This window comes from Heterocephalus glaber, unplaced genomic scaffold (assembly GCF_053883595.1).
Source record: "Heterocephalus glaber isolate CG9 unplaced genomic scaffold, H.glaber_assembly_v1.0 deba00001497, whole genome shotgun sequence".
Classification (NCBI taxonomy): domain Eukaryota; kingdom Metazoa; phylum Chordata; class Mammalia; order Rodentia; family Bathyergidae; genus Heterocephalus; species Heterocephalus glaber.
In genome coordinates, this window is record NW_028258320.1 from 52,831,808 (window position 1) to 52,850,185 (window position 18,378).

The 18,378-nt window shown below is 43.8% G+C and overlaps 1 protein-coding gene across 1 annotated transcript; it reads left to right on the forward strand.

Annotated features, from left to right (window-relative positions):
- Positions 1-553: 553 nt before the first annotated feature.
- Positions 554-16,024, forward strand: Bnip3 (BCL2 interacting protein 3). The gene is made up of 6 exons (XM_004838716.4): positions 554-841; positions 8,620-8,770; positions 9,429-9,513; positions 11,894-12,000; positions 12,081-12,230; positions 14,978-16,024. The coding sequence occupies exons 1-6, from the start codon at positions 796-798 to the stop codon at positions 15,021-15,023; spliced, it is 585 nt and encodes a 194-aa protein (XP_004838773.1). The 5' UTR covers positions 554-795; the 3' UTR covers positions 15,024-16,024.
- The last annotated feature ends 2,354 nt before the right edge of the window (positions 16,025-18,378 follow it).

The following is an 18,378-nucleotide window of genomic DNA, read 5'->3' on the forward strand; positions in this document are numbered from 1 at the left end:
TCCTGTCTGTCACTCAATGTCTAATTAAGATCCCTGGAATTTTAGTCCAAGGTTATAATTTTTTAAAATTTTCTTAAGAATCTACTGCCAGGAACAGAAGACTGTGGTCGGTGGTCGGGAGGCGAGGGCCAAGGCGGACAACAGTGGCTGGCTCCGGGATCCGCGGTGTCCAAGGGGATGGCGGGGTGATCCTCGAGATGGGTCCGCAGGCCTCAGTTTCCCCGCGTGGCTAGCCTGCATCTTCTCCACGCCCCCAGGAGGCCAAGGGAACCACATGGGTCTCCCCAACCACGGAGGGGCAGTCTAGCAGGGTCCCGCTCTCAGGCCAAAAGCATGACCCATGCCCGTCGGTCCTCAGCGCCTTCCCACGGGGATCTGGCAAGGCCAGAAAGGAGACCTCCAGATCCGCCGACACCAGGCAGCCAGCGGAGCCAGACCACCCGCAAGCCCCGCCCCTCGCATTCAGGTGCCGCCCCGCAACCCCCCCCGAGGCCCCACCCCTCGCACTTCCGCACCCTTGCACGCTCGTGCCGTAAACCCGCCCCGCGCACGCGCCGCACGTGCCGCACGCACCCCGGGGCCCGTGCTCGCCGACCCCGCCCTGAAGCCAAAGGCGTGCGCGGTGGAATTCTCGTTCCGCCCCGCCCCGCCCCGCCCCGCGTGTCCTTTTTCCTCTGCGCCGCCTGTGTTTAGTGCAGAGCTGCGGGTCCGTCGCGCGTCTGCTCTTGTGCGACCGCTGCTGAAGCGCTGTCGCAGCTGGGCGCGGAGCTCCACGGTTCAGCAGCCTCTGGTGTCATGTCGCAGAGTGGGGTCCCCGCGTTGCAGGAGGAGAACCTGCAGGGTGAGGTCGCGGGAAGCTGCGGGGCGGCCGCGGTGGGAGGGCGCTGAGGGAAAGTAGGTTGTTGAGTGGAGGAGGCAGGGGGTTGAGGAGAGGCCGGGGCGGTGGGCGCACTCGGCCCGGGGCCGCGGGGAGGCAGCGGGGGTGTGCATTTGACCTGGGCACAGTTTGGATCTGACGGATAAGCCTCTTTTTTCCAGCCCACGGCGACCTAAAATTACAACTGAAAATCTCCCCAGTTGAGTCTGGCCTTTCCTTCATAGTCTGTGTTTCAGGCCAATTATAGTTTTGGCGAGCAAGATCCAGGTGTGTTGCAAGTTGAGTGTCACTTGCTTTGATTTTAGTTGTTAATATTTGTACCCGAGGGGACTCTTGAAGGCTTTTTTTTTGTTTTTGAGACAGGGTCTCAATGTATATAGTTCGGGCTGTCTTAGCCCAGGCTGGCCTCGAACTCGAGGCGATCTTCCTGCCTCAGCCTCTCAAGTGGTGGGATCACAGGCGTGCGCCACCACGCCCTTTAAGACTTCCTGAAGAGGAACAAGAGGGAGGGGAGTTACCTGATTTAGGGCACAAGTCGTTGGCTGCTCTTTTTTTCGGTGTAAGCTGTGAGAACCTTCTGAAAGGGTAGAATGTGTGTGTGTTCAACTTTGCTAGAGGGTGATTCGAAGACGAAGCTTTAGATTGGTTTGTAGGCTAAGCAAATAAAAGCAAAAGGAAACTGCCCGCCCACCACCCAGCCATATCAGTCTGCATAATGTCCCTGAGCAGATATTTCCTGTGCCTAGCAGTTGCTGGTTCTGGATCCACAAGAGGACAGTTTTACCGATCAGAAAATCCAGACAGGTGCACACAGCTGCCTAGGTGGCAGCCTGAGATCCACCTAGTGGGTCTAAGCAAGGCCCAGGCATGACCCTGGCCACGGTAAAGCCAGTCCATCCCTAGTCTTAACCAAGAGCCCAAGAGTTGCAGGGGGAACCTGGTGGGTGTTGACCTTTGTATTCTCTGAAGCAAGAGTTCACTAAGCAAAAATGAGCATGTCAATAAGTTCAAACTTCCGAGACTGAATTTTTAATCGTCATTAAGATTTTTAAAAATCTTAGATAAATTCAGTGAACTGGTAAATTTTATTCATTACTCTAAATGAGATTTCATTAGGCAGGACTTAATTAGCCGAGTACATAATAACATATATATTTTTAAATTACAACCACATTTTAAAAATCCTGTAATTTAGGTTTTTCTCTTTAAATTCAAACATTGTCAACTCCTTTGAAATAGATTGAAAAGTTTTTGTCTTTTCTCGTAAAATGAGATCCAAGGGATGTTTTCTAAACTTTATAAGACCACCCTTTAGTTATCAATTTTTATCATCCTGTATTTTGCTTATTCAGATTTAAACTCTTATGGCCAGGGATTTAGCTCAGTGGTACCGCTGCCTGTTCCGCAAGCGCAAGGACCCAAGTTCGATCCCTGGTATCAAAAACCCCCCAAAAACCAAAACATTTAAACTCTTAGAAGGGTTTCTGAATATTATCTCTTCATTTCTTGACAAATACACCAAACTGCTGAGTCATTGGCAGTGTGAGAGTTGAGATTTTTGGGTTTTTGCTTTGGTTATTCTATAAAAAGATGGTTACACAGTGTGGAAACTCACGTAAAGATTCTTTCGGGCCCTTCCCAGTGTACGTGCAGCGGGGCACTTGTTCACCATCCAGTCCAGTGTAGGAGGGGTCACTTTAGTCACGTGGGGCTTGGCAGCTGCTTTAGAAATGTGAATCTCCAGCTTGGGTTCCTAGCTGAGGCGGCACTTGCGCTCTCTGCTGCTCTATCCTGATTTGATTCCCTCTTGTTTACCTCTGAATTGAGACCTGTGGAAACGTTGGTAACCAAACCTACAAACAGTAAACACTCCCTTTTGCCTCTGCTCTCTGGAACCAAATATATTTCCTAGAAGTGTTAACAGCAAAATTGATTGGCTCTGTTGCCTTTTACGCCTGACTCTAGTTAAAGCTGTTTACCAGCAGGACTCTTGTATTTGGGGTACTTTCTCTTGTTCAGTGTATTAGTACTAAAATGCAGGAGGATGAGAGTGTTCCTGATTTCCCCAGAAGACCCACTGTCTTGAGCTCAGGAGCACAATTCAGTAAAGTGGTCTCCCCCACTTATAAGGAGACAGAGATGTTTAATGATCTGAGTCTCCACTTCTTCACTGCTTTATCTGCAGCTGGCTCTGATCACATGGTTCTGGTGTTGAAGGCAGCCAGCCATGGGCAGACTCCAGTGAGGAGGAAAAACATTTGTATTTCTCTTGAGAAATTGCAGCATCATGCAGTTCTATTTATTATTTTTTGCTTTTGTTTTGTTTTTTGTTTTTTGACACAAAGTGTCATTATGTAGTTCAGGCTGGTGTTTTTTTTCTTTTTCTTTTTTTGGTTTTTGGTACCAAGGATCTTGAGCTTGGGACCTTGAGCTTTCGAGGCAGGTAGCAGAGCTACTGAGCTAAATCTCAGGCCCTTCAGGCTGGTGTTGAGCTCACCGTGTAGCCCATGCTGGCCATGAACATTCAGCGATCCTCTTGCCACAGCCACCCACCTGAGTGCTGGGATTACAAGTGTGTGCCACCACGCCTGGCTTTGTTTTGGTTTGGACTTTAGGCTGGCCTTGAACTAGCTACTGGATTGTACCCATGCTGGTCTTGAACTTGGAATCCTCCTGCCTTAGTCTGCACCACCAGGCCAGCTAACATCAGGTAGTTTTAGAGTGTGAAGGGGTTTCAGACATTTAGATTCTAGGCCAGCCTCTACATTTTACCTGTAGTCACAGTGATATCTAAAAGTTAAATGAAAATAAGGCTGAAAACAGTTAAGGGAAAATCAGACTTTGTTAAGTGCCTCAGAGATAGTTGGAACCCAAATGACTGAGAATACATTAGATAGGAACAATCTGTCAAGAGGATAAAGGTAAAATTAATTTTAGAAGCCAGTAACCTGGTTGGGCATGGTGGTGCAGGCACGCCTGTAAATCATAGCATTTGGGGGCTGGGGATTTAGCTCAGTGGTTCTGCCACCTGCCTCTTAGTGCAAGGACCCGAGTTTGATCCCCGGTCCCCCCCAAAAAAAAGAAATCATAGCACTCAGAAGGCTGAGGTAAGAGGATTGCTTCGAGTTCGAGGGCAGCCTGAACTACATAGGGAGCTCCTGTCTCAATAACCCCCCCCCCCCCAAAAAAAACCCAAAACAAAAGAAGCGAGTAACCTGCTTGATGTGATGGTGCACTCCTGTAATCCCAGCATTCTGGGAGGGCTAAAGCAAGAGGATTGCAAGTTTGAGCCCACTTTAGGCAACTTAGTGAGACACTGTCTGAAAATAAAAAAGACTGGGGATGTAGCTGTGTGAAGACCTGGATTTAATCCCAGTATTGCCAAAACAGAACAAACAACCAGTAATCTGAATTACCACCCATTTGACTTTATGCTCAAAACCATTTACCACTTAAGACTTGTTCATTTCACAACTAATTTTAGAAGCTTTTAAATGTAAGAAAAGCAGTTTGTTTAAGATCACTAATCCTGAGGAAGAAACCCTTTGTCATTTTTGGGGTGCTAATTCCTTTCAGGTTTATCAGCTCTATTGCCTGGGGCTTTCTCCTGGGATCCTACACCATCCCAAATCCTTGTGTTGTGTTTTGCTTATGCTTTCATCTGGGAAGCAGTATGGGTGCCTGCCCTTCCTGTAGGCCAGTGATGGCAAACCTTCTGGAGCTTTCAATACAAACAGCTCACTGCAGCTTGCTCTATGGGGTTAATTCATTCCTGGCTATGCATCATCACCATTAGAGCTTTTTTAGTAAATATTTGCCTGAGCATTCCAAGTCAGCATTTTTAGAATGAGGTGGGACTAAGTTTCTGGAGGGCAATGGAAAAGCACGACCAGTGATTAACCCTGTATAACAAGGGTTGAGTCTTGCTTCCCAGACTAGGGGTCTGTGAAACATAATTTCTTTATATATTGTCCACCATTTTTGTTTTGTTTCTGTGGTACTGGGGATTGAGCCCAAGGCCTTTGCACTGAGCTGATCCCCAGCCCGCTGCCTCTTTTTTAGAGAGAAGGACTAACTCATTAAGTTCCTCAGGCTGGTCTAGGAATTTGGCAGTCCTTCTGCCTTAGCCTCCCAGAGTGCTTGGATTACAGGTGTGCACCCCCACAGGTATTCTTTTAGTGGCCCAGACTTAAACAAAAATATACTGGTCTCTGTACTTTTGAGTTGCCCCTTGTGTAGTAAATATTTTAGTCTTTGTCCCCAGTTCTTGGCACAGAGCTCCTAACCTTTGGGATTTCTCTTTTTTTTTTTCGTAACAGGGATTGAATTTGGGACCTTGTGCTTTCGAGGCAGGTGGTGGTGCCACTGAGCTAAATCCCCTGCGAGATTGGGTTATTTAAAAAACAAAAAACAGGAAGACTGCAGTGAGTTTAAGGCCAGCCTGGGCTTCATAGTGAGTTTGAGGCCAGCATGAATGACATAGCGAGATCCTGTCTCAAAAAAAACCCCTAAACAATGAAAACTTTGGAACCATCAGTTTTACAAAACTTTGGAGTTGGGAAGAACTTTGGAGCTGACTCCTCATTTATTCCTTGCCCTGTGTGTTGTTTCCGAATTATATAAAAAATGTAAGTAAAGTTAGTGTTTTCCTAAGTTTTTTTTTTTTTAAGTTTTTAAAAGTTTTTCCTAAGTTCCTAAGTTTTTTTGTTTTTTGGTCCTGGGGATCAAACGCAGGACCACCTTGTGCTTGAGAGGCAGGCAGCAGGACCACTGAGCCAAATCCCCAGCCTTTGGACACCCTGTTTCTGACTGTAGAGTCTTGTGGGACTGAGCCCTTTAATTTGTGGGATCTGATACCAAGTCTTGGTATTGTAAGAACTGAATTGTTGAATACCCACTTAGTATTAGAAAAGTGGTTGTCAGTGTTGGAAAAACCTCCACATTTGGTATCTGAAATAGTTTTAGAAAGAAGGACTACACACCTCAAACTCCATTACCTCAATAAGAGATCTGAGCAATATTTTAGCTTAGTCAAACTGAGCCAGACCTGAATCTGAATAGCATAGATTGAGCCTAAAAGAATGGAATTGCCCAAAGCTGAGCGTGTGGCACAGGAGGCCCATGGGGCTGAATGGGCTGTTTCTTGACTGTCTTCCTGAAGACCCCTGAAAAAAGGAGGGCTAGTGCAGGACTCTTCCTTTAAGCTTTGTGATGATGTTTCAGTGTCAGGCTTCTGCCTCAGAGTGCTTAAACTCTAATCAGAGCGGGGTGGGGGGTGGTTGTGGTGGGGGTGGTGTATATCCTGAGAGCGTTTAGCTTCTGCTGATGTGCGAAGCACAGTGGCTGCAGACCCTGGCCTTAGGTGCTTCATGTGGCAAGGCCATCGTTAGTGTGAGAGGCTAAAGAGGAAAGGCATATGTTTATTTAGAACTTTGTGTAATCATTTGCTAGTTTACTGAGAGGCTGGTGATAAACATTTCATTCTGCTTTTGTGATGAATGTGGCATTCTCTCCAACAAGTGTCTTCCTGAGGCCCAGCCAGGCCTCTTTAGGAGATGCCTAGTTTGTTGGAAAGCTGCATAGCCTATCCTTGCCTCCAGTGAACATAGTGAATTAATGGGCTGCTCCATTTCTCCCCTGATTACATGGTGGTGTATGGTTCTGTATTGGTTTAAGGACAGATTAAAAAAAAAAAACACTTCAGGGTGATTATTATCGTACTTAGTATAATTACAGTGACTACAAAATTAGTTTATTCAGTTTTTTGTTTTGTTTTTGAGACAGGGTCTTATTATGTAGCCCAAGGCTGGCCTTGAACTCCCTGCAGTCCTTCTGCCTCAGCCTCCTCCCAAGTGCCTGGATTCCATGTGTATACCACTGTGCCTGACATCTATGAAGGCCAATTTTTTTTTCTTTTGGTACCAGGGATCGAACTCCGGTCCTTGCTGCTTGCGCAGCAGGCGGCGAAACCACTGAGCTAAATCCCTGGCCCAATGAAGGCTAATTTTTAACAATTTGCTATAGATAAATAAACCTATGAAGCAAACTGGAGAAATTATTCTGGGCCCAGAAACAGAGGCAGTGCATGTATACATACTTGGTTTCTGACAAAGGAGACACCACAAAGCAGAAAAGGAAGCAGAAGCAGTCTTTAATAAAGGGTGCATCCTGTTTCGGGTTGTAAGAATTAAATTTGAGGTGGGTTTTTAAAGAATGAAAGCTATTTGCATCACATTTAAATGGATAAAGGCTTTTATCTGGAATATATAATTCTCACAAATAAGCTCTTGAGACAACGCAGAAAGCAATGAGATTTGAACTGCCATTTCAAAAAAAGATGACAGTCAAATGGTCAGTAAATGTATGGAAAAGTCTTCAGCCTCATTAGAAATCAGAGAAATGCAAAACAACTCATAAAATACCACTACATACCCACAGAGTGGTAAAAATTTTCTGAGACAGGTTTTTCCCTGTGTAGTTCAGGCTGTCCTTGAACTCACTACGTAGCCCAGCCTGGCCTCAAACTTGCAGTGATCCTCCTGCCTCAGCCTCCTGAGTGCTGGATTACAGGTATGTGCCAGCACACCTGGCCAGTATGGCTAAATTAATGAATTTATTTTCGGTTCCAGGGATCAAACTTTGGACCTTGTGCTTGTGAGGCAGGTGTGGTGCCACTGAGGTAAATCCCCAGCCCCTAAATTTATTTTTAATTAAAAAAAAATTTTTTTTTGAGATGGTCTTGCTATGTAGTCAGGCTGGCTTCAAACTCAGGACAATCCTCCTGTCTCAGCCTCCTGAATGCTGGGATTACAGGTGTGTGCCACTATACCTGGCTATTTAGAGGAATATGATTCTTGTGTACTATAAATATTACATAATATATATATGGCACATACACATAATATGTGTATGTATATATGAAGGGGTCCAAGAGATGCAGGGAGGGAGGAGAGGGACGGGGATAATAAAGAATTAGGCTGTGTCATGAATGTGTACTAACATCCTGTAATAGAAGTAATCATTATGTAAAAATTTAAACTGTTCAGCCAGGCGTGGTACATGCCTAGAATCCCAGCACTTGGGAGGCTGAAGCAGGAGGATCACTGTTAGTTTGAGGTCAGCCTGGGCTACATAGAGTTCAAGGGCAGTCTGAACTGCATAGCGACACTGTCTCAAAAAAAAGTAGTTTGGGGACTGGGAATTCAGCTCAGTGGTTCTGCCGCCTGCCTCGAAAGTGCAGGGTCCCGAGTTCGATCCCCGGTACCAAAAAAAAAAGTAATTTAGGGCTGAAGATTTAGCTCAGTGGCTCTGTGCCTGCCTCGAAAGCGCAAGGTCGAGTTAGATCCCCAGTACCAAAAAAGAAAAAGTAGTTTAAACTGTAGTAGTTTAAAAATTTCTTAGGCTTTTTCTTTAAGTGGAGTGCAGGAAAGTAGTTGAATTGGACTCTTGATGACTGCAGCTTTATCAAACATCTACCTCGTATAAAGGAGTGGCAAGAGATACAGATATTTTGTTTTAGCCCCAGGGGTTGCCTGCTGGACCTAGGGAGAGTGAAACACTCCAGTGATCTGTGTGTCTGAAGTGGGCACAAAGGCTGTTAAAGTGGAGTTCAAGGAGATGATGGTTCATTATGTGACACCAGTGATACCTCTTGGAAATGGAAGAGTTGGCCGATTATATATTAGGACTGAATTCCAAAGTGGGTAGAAAATTCCAGTCATTCCCTTTTTGATCTCCTTCAGGCTCCTGGGTAGAATTGCACTTCAGCAATAATGGGAATGGGAGCAGTGTTCCAGCCTCAGTTTCTATTTATAATGGTGACATGGAAAAAATACTGCTAGATGCCCAGCGTGAATCTGGACGGAGTAGCTCAAAGAGTTCTCACTGTGACAGGTAGGTTTAATTTAAGTAAGTACATGCATTATAACGCTGGTGGTCTAAGTGAAAGACACTTGCAAGTGTGCATGCCCATCTGGGAGAGGCTTCTGAAGGATCCTTACCTTGTGGGAGGACATGACCTGGGGCTTAGTCTGCAGGGACCCTGTTAAAGTTAGGAAGAAGACAACAAAAGGGCCCCTTGGTTCTGCCTCTTGATATCCACTAGCATTGTAAGGTGACTCTTACTGTGTGAACCCCAGGTCTGAGAGAGTCGTTCATATTGCTCAGTGGGCCTGTCAGGGAGCTGTTCCTGGTAGCAATATGTAGGAGTGAAACCAAGGGAGCATGGCTGACAGCCAGTGGCCAAAGGTTAAGTGCTTCTCAGAGATGTTACAGACCTGGTAGCTGTTGGGTGAGAGAGCTAGCTACTCACTGAGTATCCCATGCCTCTTCTCCAGAAGACTGGCTGGTTGACACCTTTTATGCTCAGTTGAAAAGACCAAAGAGGTGTTTGACACTGGTCTGATGTTGGGCGGAAAGAAGACATACATGCTGGCAAGAACCCTCCATCCTGTCCTTAACCAGGGAGATGCCCCTGCTTTGGGGATTTTGCTTCTATAACAATGTTAACATGATGTTCTGTTTGTCCCATTCTGTTCATATCATTGTCTAGCCCACCTCGCTCACAGACACCACAAGATACTAATAGAGCTTCCGAAATAGATACACATAGCATTGGAGAAAAAAACAGCTCTCAGGTAAGCTGGGGGAGGATGCACAGTTGTAAACATTTGAAGTGTCTTTGTTGTTGTTTTGTTTTGTTTTGTTTTGTTTTGTTTTTGGTACTGGAATCGAACTTGGGACCTTGAGCTTTCGAGGCAGGCGCCAGAACCACTGAGCTAAATCCCCGGCCCTGAAGTGTCTTTGTATAGTAAACCATTTCAAATATAACTTACTTACTTATTTATTTATTTATTTATTTATTTAAAGTAATTTAGGCTGGGTGTGGTGGTCCATGCCTGTAATCCCAGCACTCGGAGGCCAAGACGGGGATCACCATGAGTTTGAGGCCAGGCAAGGCCAGGCTGAGCTACATAGTGAGACCCTGTCTCAAAAAAATTGAAACAGTAAAATTAAGTAATTTAGGGTACATCTCTTGCCTTAAAAAAAGTGACTGGGTGTCATGGTGCACACCTATATATAGCACTGGAGGTCAACCTGGACTACATAGTTCAAGGATTGTCTGAACTACAGAGTGAGACCCTGTCTCAAAAAAACAAACCACAGAAAACCCCAAAACAACTAGATGCGAATGTCCCCAACATAAGGGCCTCACAGTGAGCTGCCCAGGGGAGGTGTTGAGAGGGATGTGCAGTGTGCAGCATGGGCCTCCACTGCCCCATCTGCCATCCAGAGACAGGAATGGAGTCAGGGTTCTCTGGGTGCCTGTAGCCTGTGGAGAGAGCAAGTGGCTCTTGGGAAAGGTGGCTGTGAGTGAGCTGCTGGGTTCACTCACTGCCATGGCTGTCGATTGGGCACTGAAAGGGAGTTAGGCATCACCTACAGAGTCGTGCAGGGCTCTTCCCACTGTGGTTATGACTGGGAATCTTCCTCATTGGACGTTGTAAACACATCACAGGCCTTTCCTAATATCCAGTGCTAACTGATGCTTGAGAAGTTTAGCATTAGTAGCTCATCACCCTAGAAATTTCCATATGAAATCATTTTTCTAACATTAACAGGTAAAAAATGAATCTTATATATCAGACACTTAGCATTGTTGTGGGGCCAGAAAGCTTAAAAAGGCATACATCTATAAGGAAAATGTACAGTTGGGGTTACTGCCTTAGTTTTCAGTAATTTTCTGTTCTGCCCCTGCACAGGATTTTGAGGTAGTGATCAGTAATATCTTTGGTTACATCTGGTACTGCTGTACTTTGTGTATGTGAGATAGACAGTAAGTGTTCTCTTGCATATTTAATAATGGCAAGAACATAAATTGTTGAAGTTTCCTCTTGTAATTAGCTCTAGAGCTGTCTTAGGAAGCAGAGGCTTACAGTTAATATTAGTCCTGCCTCCTCCCATGCTGTTTCCTTGCAGGGCCTCTGCCCTGGGGGAAAGGAGTGTCTTCTGTTACCCCAGTCTTTCTCAGGACATCTTCCTGGCCCCTACCAGGACTCCAAAGGCTTCCAGAGCTCAGTAGGGATTTTGATAGCCAGCACAGTGCTGGGGCATATGACTTGCTTATAGACATTTGGGGTTCATGTCTAGCTTTGGTAAACTCAGATGTTTGATACCTTTTGGTACATTCTGGAGTGATATTTTACACATGGTCACACACCCCATTTTAAAAGGAATTACAGCTCAGGTACATTTTGTGGGTGTGGGTGTGTGGTACTGGGGAATCAAACTCAGGACCTTTTGCTTGCTAGGCAGGCATGGTGCCACTGAGCTAAATCCCTGGCCCTTCAGGTGCAAGTTTTAAAAATAAAAAACAGAGAAAAACACCTATAATCAATTATTTTAAAATCCGTTTAAGTTAGTATTTGGTATTCTGTTACATAGTTTTTTTTCTTGAGGGGTGGGGTTTGGTACAGGAGATTGAATGCAGGACCTTGCACTTGCAAGCCAGATGCGGTGCCACTGAGCTTAAATCCCCAGCCCTACATAGTTTTTAAAATCAGCTAAAATTATGGTTTTATATATGTTTCTTTTTTGCCTCCTGCCTAAATAGAAAGCATCTCTTAAAGCTGTTATATAATATTTTCTATACTTAACTACACCTGTTTTAAGCCATTTTGGATTGTTTTCATTTTGTTCTGTTTAATCATTGCTGTAGTCACCATCTTCGTCTTCATGTCACATTATTTCCTTAGGACAGTGTTTGCAGTTTTTAGTGTTACTATAATCTCACAATTGAACCCAGTATCGAAATAGACTGGGCAGTCCTGCCACAGAAAGGAGAAGAGCATGCCAGAAACCAGAAGGTGCTGGAGTTCCAGCTCGCCTGTTCATGAGTGCCTTTGGACTGGGATCTAAGAATCCAGGCTTATATCTCTGGGCTCTAGGTTCTGTGTATGAATTCGTGCTTTTGGTATGAGTGTGATAGGCTAATCTGTTTTTTAATATTTATTTTAGTCAGAGGAAGATTATATTGAGAGAAGGAAAGAAGTTGAAAGCATCTTGAAGAAAAACTCAGATTGGATATGGGATTGGTCAAGTCGGCCAGAAAATATACCCCCTAAGTAAGTCTGTTTCCATTGTTCCAGGATCTTGCTTTTGACGGAGGACACATTGACTAACAGTAACACTCTTCCTCCCCCAGGGAGTTCCTCTTTAAACACCCGAAGCGCACAGCTACTCTCAGCATGAGAAATACAAGTGTTATGAAGAAAGGGGGCATTTTCTCAGCAGAGTTTCTGAAGGTTTTTCTTCCGTCTCTGCTACTGTCTCATCTACTAGCCATTGGATTGGGGTAAGTGACTTTCCCATGTGACTCCTGGCACAGTGGGCGTTGAGGGTAATTCTAGGTCTTGGTAATTTGTTTCTAAACTTTTTTTACTGAAGCTCAGACCGTAAGCTGTAGCTTGGTGCCTTTTTACAAACATGCCCAAGTAGTCACTGCCTAGGTCAAGAAATAGAAATGACCTAAAACCCTGGAAAGACCTTTCCTGCTCCCTTCATTCACTACCAGATCTTGCACAGGGGCTCTCGTGTCGGACTTCTTTATCTATATTAGTGTGTAGCTTAAATCAGTCTCATTCCTGTATTGTATTACATTGTTATAAATGGATGGCTCAGTAACTTGCTGTATTTCCTATAGGACAGGATTGTTCTGTTTAACTTTCAGCGATAAAGGAAGAATTTTTCTGTCTTATAATTGTAACTGCAAAAACAAACAAGCACACATAAACCAGTATAAGAGGCCAGGCAAGCTGTAAATTCTGAAGACCTATAGCTGAAGAATCAGAGCAGGAAGCTGAGGGAAGGCCAGAGCTCTTCTGTGTAGGCTTGTCCCTAGCTTCTTTCCAGACAGGTGATGCACTCACATGGCCCAGTTTGCAGACAGTGTTCTGTGGCTGCAGTTTATTGGATAGATGCCACTATGAGCTTCTGCCCTAAGTTGTCAGGAGGGCTCATGTGTTGGGGTCAGAAGGAAACAGCATGAAAAAGTTCCTGTAGCATGGTCACCCTTTTTCACCAGACTCCATTCATGTGGCTGATGAGACCTGATCTATTTCATGTCTTGGGCTCATAGGACTTGTGGGTCTGGCAGGATTATACTCAGCCCTTTTTTTTTTTTTTTCCCCACCCCTGTGCGCCACCATGGCTGGCTACAAAACATTTTTTTTTTTCCTTCTATAGCAAAACATTTATTCGTACATTTTAGGTCAGCCCTTCTTGACTGACCTTCTGAACCCTAGAGCCACAGTTCACCTACCTGTGGAAATGGCTTTCTTTGGGTGGTCCAGAGGCTCCTCAAAGTCACTTGTCCAACCTGAAGCTTGTCAGTTTCTTGAGCTGAAACCCTCCTCTTCCCCTTGTATCTTCCCTGTGCATTTTTTTTTTTTTTTTTTGGTACTGCGGATCGAACTCGGGTCCTTGTGCTTGCAAGGTAGGCGGCGAAACCACTGAGCTAAATCCCCGGCCCAGTGCATGGTATTTTCCTGACTTTGTCTCATGGACAGCCGTACTCCATCTCCTTTATGTTGGCCAGTGTGTTTCGGAGTCATACTCAGAATGCATCAGTTTCATGCAAGGAATCGGATAGACGTTGGTTTCTGGAGCTTTTCCCAGAACTAGTAAACAGAATCTTTGGGCAGTGCCTGGGAATCTGCATTTTTATTTGTGGCTTAGGTCATCCTTTCGGGATGGATTTCTGCAGCCAGTTCCTAGCCAGTGTCCCAGGCCTTGGTTCTTCTTAGTCTTTCAGATCCTGATGGTGTTGTCCTGGTATTGTCAGCACTTCCCATGTTAGAATAAAAGCCACCCTTTTTAAACTGGGGGTAGTGGTGCACATCTGTAATTCTAGCACTCGGGGAGGCTGAGGCAGGAGGATCGCCATGAATTTGAGGCCATTCTGAACTACAGGGTGAGATCCTGTCTCAAAAAACAAACAAACAATAAAACCACCCTCTTTAGTTGGACTCAGAAAACTGCTGATGTACATTTCCTTTTTTTTTAACAGCCGCATTTTTTTGTCACTCCCCACAAGCCTGGCTGGCCAGGCTTTTGTCTCCTTTTCCCTTTCCAGGAGACCCCTCCTTCCATAGTCCTCCAGCAGTACACACTTACTGCTCTTTAGGTGTTCATTCCAGCAGCCCCTCTTCTCATTAGGACAGAGTTCAGGCTGCCTATGGGAAAGGGCGTCATTCTGCAGTTGGCCTTTGAGGTTGTTGTTGGTGAACTGAGAATGATGTCAACCTACTCTGCTGGGTGCTTTTTCCAGAACTGTGTTGGATCAGTTTAAAAATAGTAAGGGGGTTGCCAGGCATGGTGGCACACACCCATAATCCCAGCACTCTTTAAGAGCCTGAGGGAGGAAGATGGCAAGTTTGAGCTCAGTCTGGGCAACATGTGACTTAGCAAGACCTTGTCTAAAAATAAGAAGGGATGGGTATATAACTAATTTGAAAGCCCTGAGTTCAATCCTCAGCAACACACACACACACACACACATACACACACATACACACACACGCGGGGTAGAAGGGGGAAGTGCAAAAGCTGTTCTGTGTAGTTACAGCATTTCTGGTTTATTAGTATTCCATTTGATCTTTTTTGTTTTTGCAGTGCCAGAGATTGAATTTAGGGCCTTGCACGTGCTAGGCAGGCACTTTACTACTAAGCTGCATCTCTAGCTGTTATCCTACTTTGTACCTACATTGAGTGCATTACACTATTAGAACACAGTTGGGTGTTTTTTAGTTTGTCTCCTTTTTTTATTTTTTTATTTTTTTGTGGTACTGGGCATTGAACTCAGGACCTTGTGCTTGGAAGGCAGGTGCAGTGCCACTCCGCTAAATCCCCGGCCCTTGGTGTTTTTTTAGACTAATATGAAATACATAATAAAAGATTATAGAAAGATCACAACATTTTACAATAGATATAAAGTACCGGTCACCTTCCATAAGTCACCACAGAGAGCTGCCCTGTTGCAGCTGTGCAAAATCACTTGGGAATTGTGAGACTTTGTTAACTACTCATTATTTTTCTGTTAAGGATTTACATTGGAAGGCGTCTGACAACCTCCACCAGCACTTTTTGATGAAGAATTGGATCCAGCTTTGTTCATGTGGTGGGGATTTGTATCTGAGCTTGTGACAGCTGATGTGAAGAGCTATCATGATCCTTGGGTGGCTGCACCACTTGTTTATTCTGTACATGCTGCGTTCCTGATTAGTAAAGTGAATAGACACTAAAATCATGCTGATCTATAATTATACCTATGGGATCAATTAATAAGCATGGCAGACTAATATCTACTGTATGAATTTGGTAGTAAATTTTCTTTGGATATTAGATATAAATAATATAAATAATTTTAATATACTAGTTATGATGTATGTAGTATTTAAAAATATGTAACTTTAATTTAGTTAAAACACTTTAATATTTCAAAGAATGAATAAAATTAATATTAAAATCACTACATTAAGGGGTTTGCCCAAAAGAAATATTGTGGCCTTATAATTACACTATTGTAGAATATGTTTAATTTAGATGGATGCAGATTGTCTGTAAAGATCACTTAACTATATAAATTGTTCTTAATAGAGAACAAGGTAGTTAGAAATTCCACTGTGAGTTGGTACACTAAGCAATTGTTGCTTTTCCAGTGTCAGGACTCCAGGTAGTCACCTTAGGTGGTCAGTTTTCTGACAAAGGCAGTTATTTAATCTCTTATCCTTCGTTACTCTGGATTGCTCGATTTAATTTTACTGTTTGTGCTCAACTTTTGTGTGCTCTTAAAATTAGCTTTATTGAAAGCAAATCTGTCTACTTTAGAAGTCTGGAAGTAGAAAAAATAAATTATTGCCAAATACTTTGGGGATTATTGTACTTACATAAGATTAAGAATCAAATATGAAAGTTTCTTGATTAAGTCAGGCCTGTTCCCCATTGTCATTCTTTTATCTTTTCTACAGCATGATTTTTAGAAAGGCTGCATCTTTGATACAATGCTGTGTGTATTATACTGTATTTGTTTCACCTTTCCACCCTTAATTCAGGTGTGTTAAAATAAATGTAACATTTTAACTTTTAAAAGTTTTTTATTTATATTTAAACTATTACTTTGGAAACAGTTTATAGCCCTTTCATTTGGAGAAGGCTAATTGAATGACACCAGAATTCCCTATATAATTTAATGTGATCTGTGAGGCCATGTTGAATCACCCTAGATAAGTCTGTTCTCTTTCTGCTTGTTCTGAGTTTTGTGACAATGGGGGCTTTCAAATATCCTTCGAATTGGCACCCTTAAAAGATTGCTCCAAGAATCCCCTACTCATGTCTGAATAACCACTCATGTACTTGGGATACTTGAAAAACTTGGTCACACTTGTCTCTTTCATTGATGTCATTAACCGCACTCAGTGAAATCTGCTAGAAGTACAATGTTGTTACTAAAGTGCTTTAGATAAATGAGATTAACAATGGAATTTTTATCAGTAGGCATTTTATTTAAATGAAACATCTGATATGTATTTTACATACAGGTACACCTGTACACAACGCAAGATTACAGAAATCTGTAGGTAATCAAGTCTCATAAAATGCCTTAGTATTTGCATATAACCTATGCAAATCCTCCCATATACCTAGATTACTTGTAATACCTAATGTGATAGAAATGCTATATAAACAGTTGTATTGTTCAGGGAATAATGACAAGAAAAAAGTACACGTTTAGTGCAAGCAGATTTTTTTTTTTATGTCATCCCAGGCTGGTCTCCATCTTCTGGGCTCTGGTGATCCTGCCTCAGCCTCCTGAGTGTTGGGACTAAAGGCCTGAACCACTGTGCCTGGCTGGAATTTTTCTCCCGAATATATATGATCCTCAGTTGCAGAAGGCCAACTTTAAGCTTTCAATTTCAGGTAAAATGATGACAGTGTAGACATTGTGTTTCTCAATAGCTCTGGCAATGGGTGTTTTCTACTGTTCATACAGATAACTGCCCACACCACTGATTTATTGAGCTGCTAACTTACAATTTTGGTTTTTTGGTTTGTTTGTTTGTTTTTTGAGACAGGGTCTTGCTTTGTAGTACAGGCTGGCCTAGAACTTAAGGCAGTCTCCTTCTGCTTCAGCCTCCTGATCTTCCTGCCTCAGCCTCCCAAGTGCTGGTATTATTATAGGTGTGTGCCACCATAACTGGCTAAAATCTTTAAGATTCAAATAATAGTGACAAGAAAATGAGCCTTTGACTAGTAAGAAAAGCAGTTTCCTGGTGTAGACATGTGCATCAGCCTTGGTGTCTGAGCTCGGAGGAGTATGATACTGCTCAAGGAGGAGACAGATAGCTTCAGCTTGGGAGAGGAACTGGCCAGTACCTTAAACAACAGTGGTGGTGCATGCCACTAGTCCCAGCCACTGTCACAAAGATCACTTGAGCTCAGGAATTTGAGACCAGCCTGGCCAGCATAAAAAGATCCTGTCTCAAAAGATATGGACATTGAGCTGGGCCTGGTGGTGCACAGCTATAATCCCAACACTTGGAAGGCTGAGTCAGGAGTGTCACCATGAGTTTGAGGCCGGCCTAGACTATATAGTTCAAAGCCAGCCTGAACTACATAGGGAGACCCTGTCTCCGAAAAAAAAACAAAAAAAAAAACCCAGAACAACAAAAGACATTGACACTTTACTTTTGACCTACAGACCACTTCTACAAATTTACCTTGAAGATAAACCTCAAATGATACATGCACGAGGATATAACTTCCATTAGCATATTAAAGTACATTGAAGTATTTTGAAATACCTGAAATGCTTGTATAGGAGAGAGCCATGGGGCAATCACAATGGTAGTGTGCTGCTAAATACTGTACAAAGGGGAAGAGATTAAATGAACATGATTTCCAGGATATATTAAGTTGAAAAAGCAAGAGGCAAAACTATATGTATCACTTCCAAAAGAGGAATTTTGTGACATGTTTGAAGAAACCTGTGGTGGGTTTTTTGACAGTCCTAAAGAGAGAGGTCTGTCCTCCCCTTGGGCTCTGGACTACCTTCCTGGTCAGTAGGATTAGGAGGAAGTGACGTGTGGCTAGTTCCTGGGCCCATCTAGTCTTAAGAAGCTGGCAGCTGTTACTTCTGAGCTTTGGAAGCACTTGCGTTGAGCCCCAGCCTCCATAACCGAAGGAAGCCCAACGTGCCCAGTGGAGAGGCTACCTGGAAAAGGGTAGCACCCAGTGAACCTGCCAGTCACCAAACTGGGTTACCCACCTTCGTAGCTCTTCCAGCTACAGGAAGGCTGCCCTAGTTGAAACCATCTGGAGTAAAGATAAGCTGAACTTACTGATAAACAAAACAGTTGTCTTTCTGTTTTTGTTTTTTGGTACCAGGGATTGAACTCAGGACCTCACGCTTGCCAGACAGGTGCTGTGCCACTGAGGTAAATCCC

Excerpts from the sequence above, each read along its gene's own strand:
- Bnip3 (XM_004838716.4), top strand. The coding sequence starts at position 796 with ATGTCGCAGAGTGGGGTCCCCGCGTTGCAGGAGGAGAACCTGCAGG. Across the intron at positions 842-8,619 it reads GCAGGAGGAGAACCTGCAGG|GCTCCTGGGTAGAATTGCAC; the intron begins GTGAGGTCGCGG and ends GATCTCCTTCAG. Across the intron at positions 12,231-14,977 it reads CTACTAGCCATTGGATTGGG|GATTTACATTGGAAGGCGTC; the intron begins GTAAGTGACTTT and ends TTTTCTGTTAAG.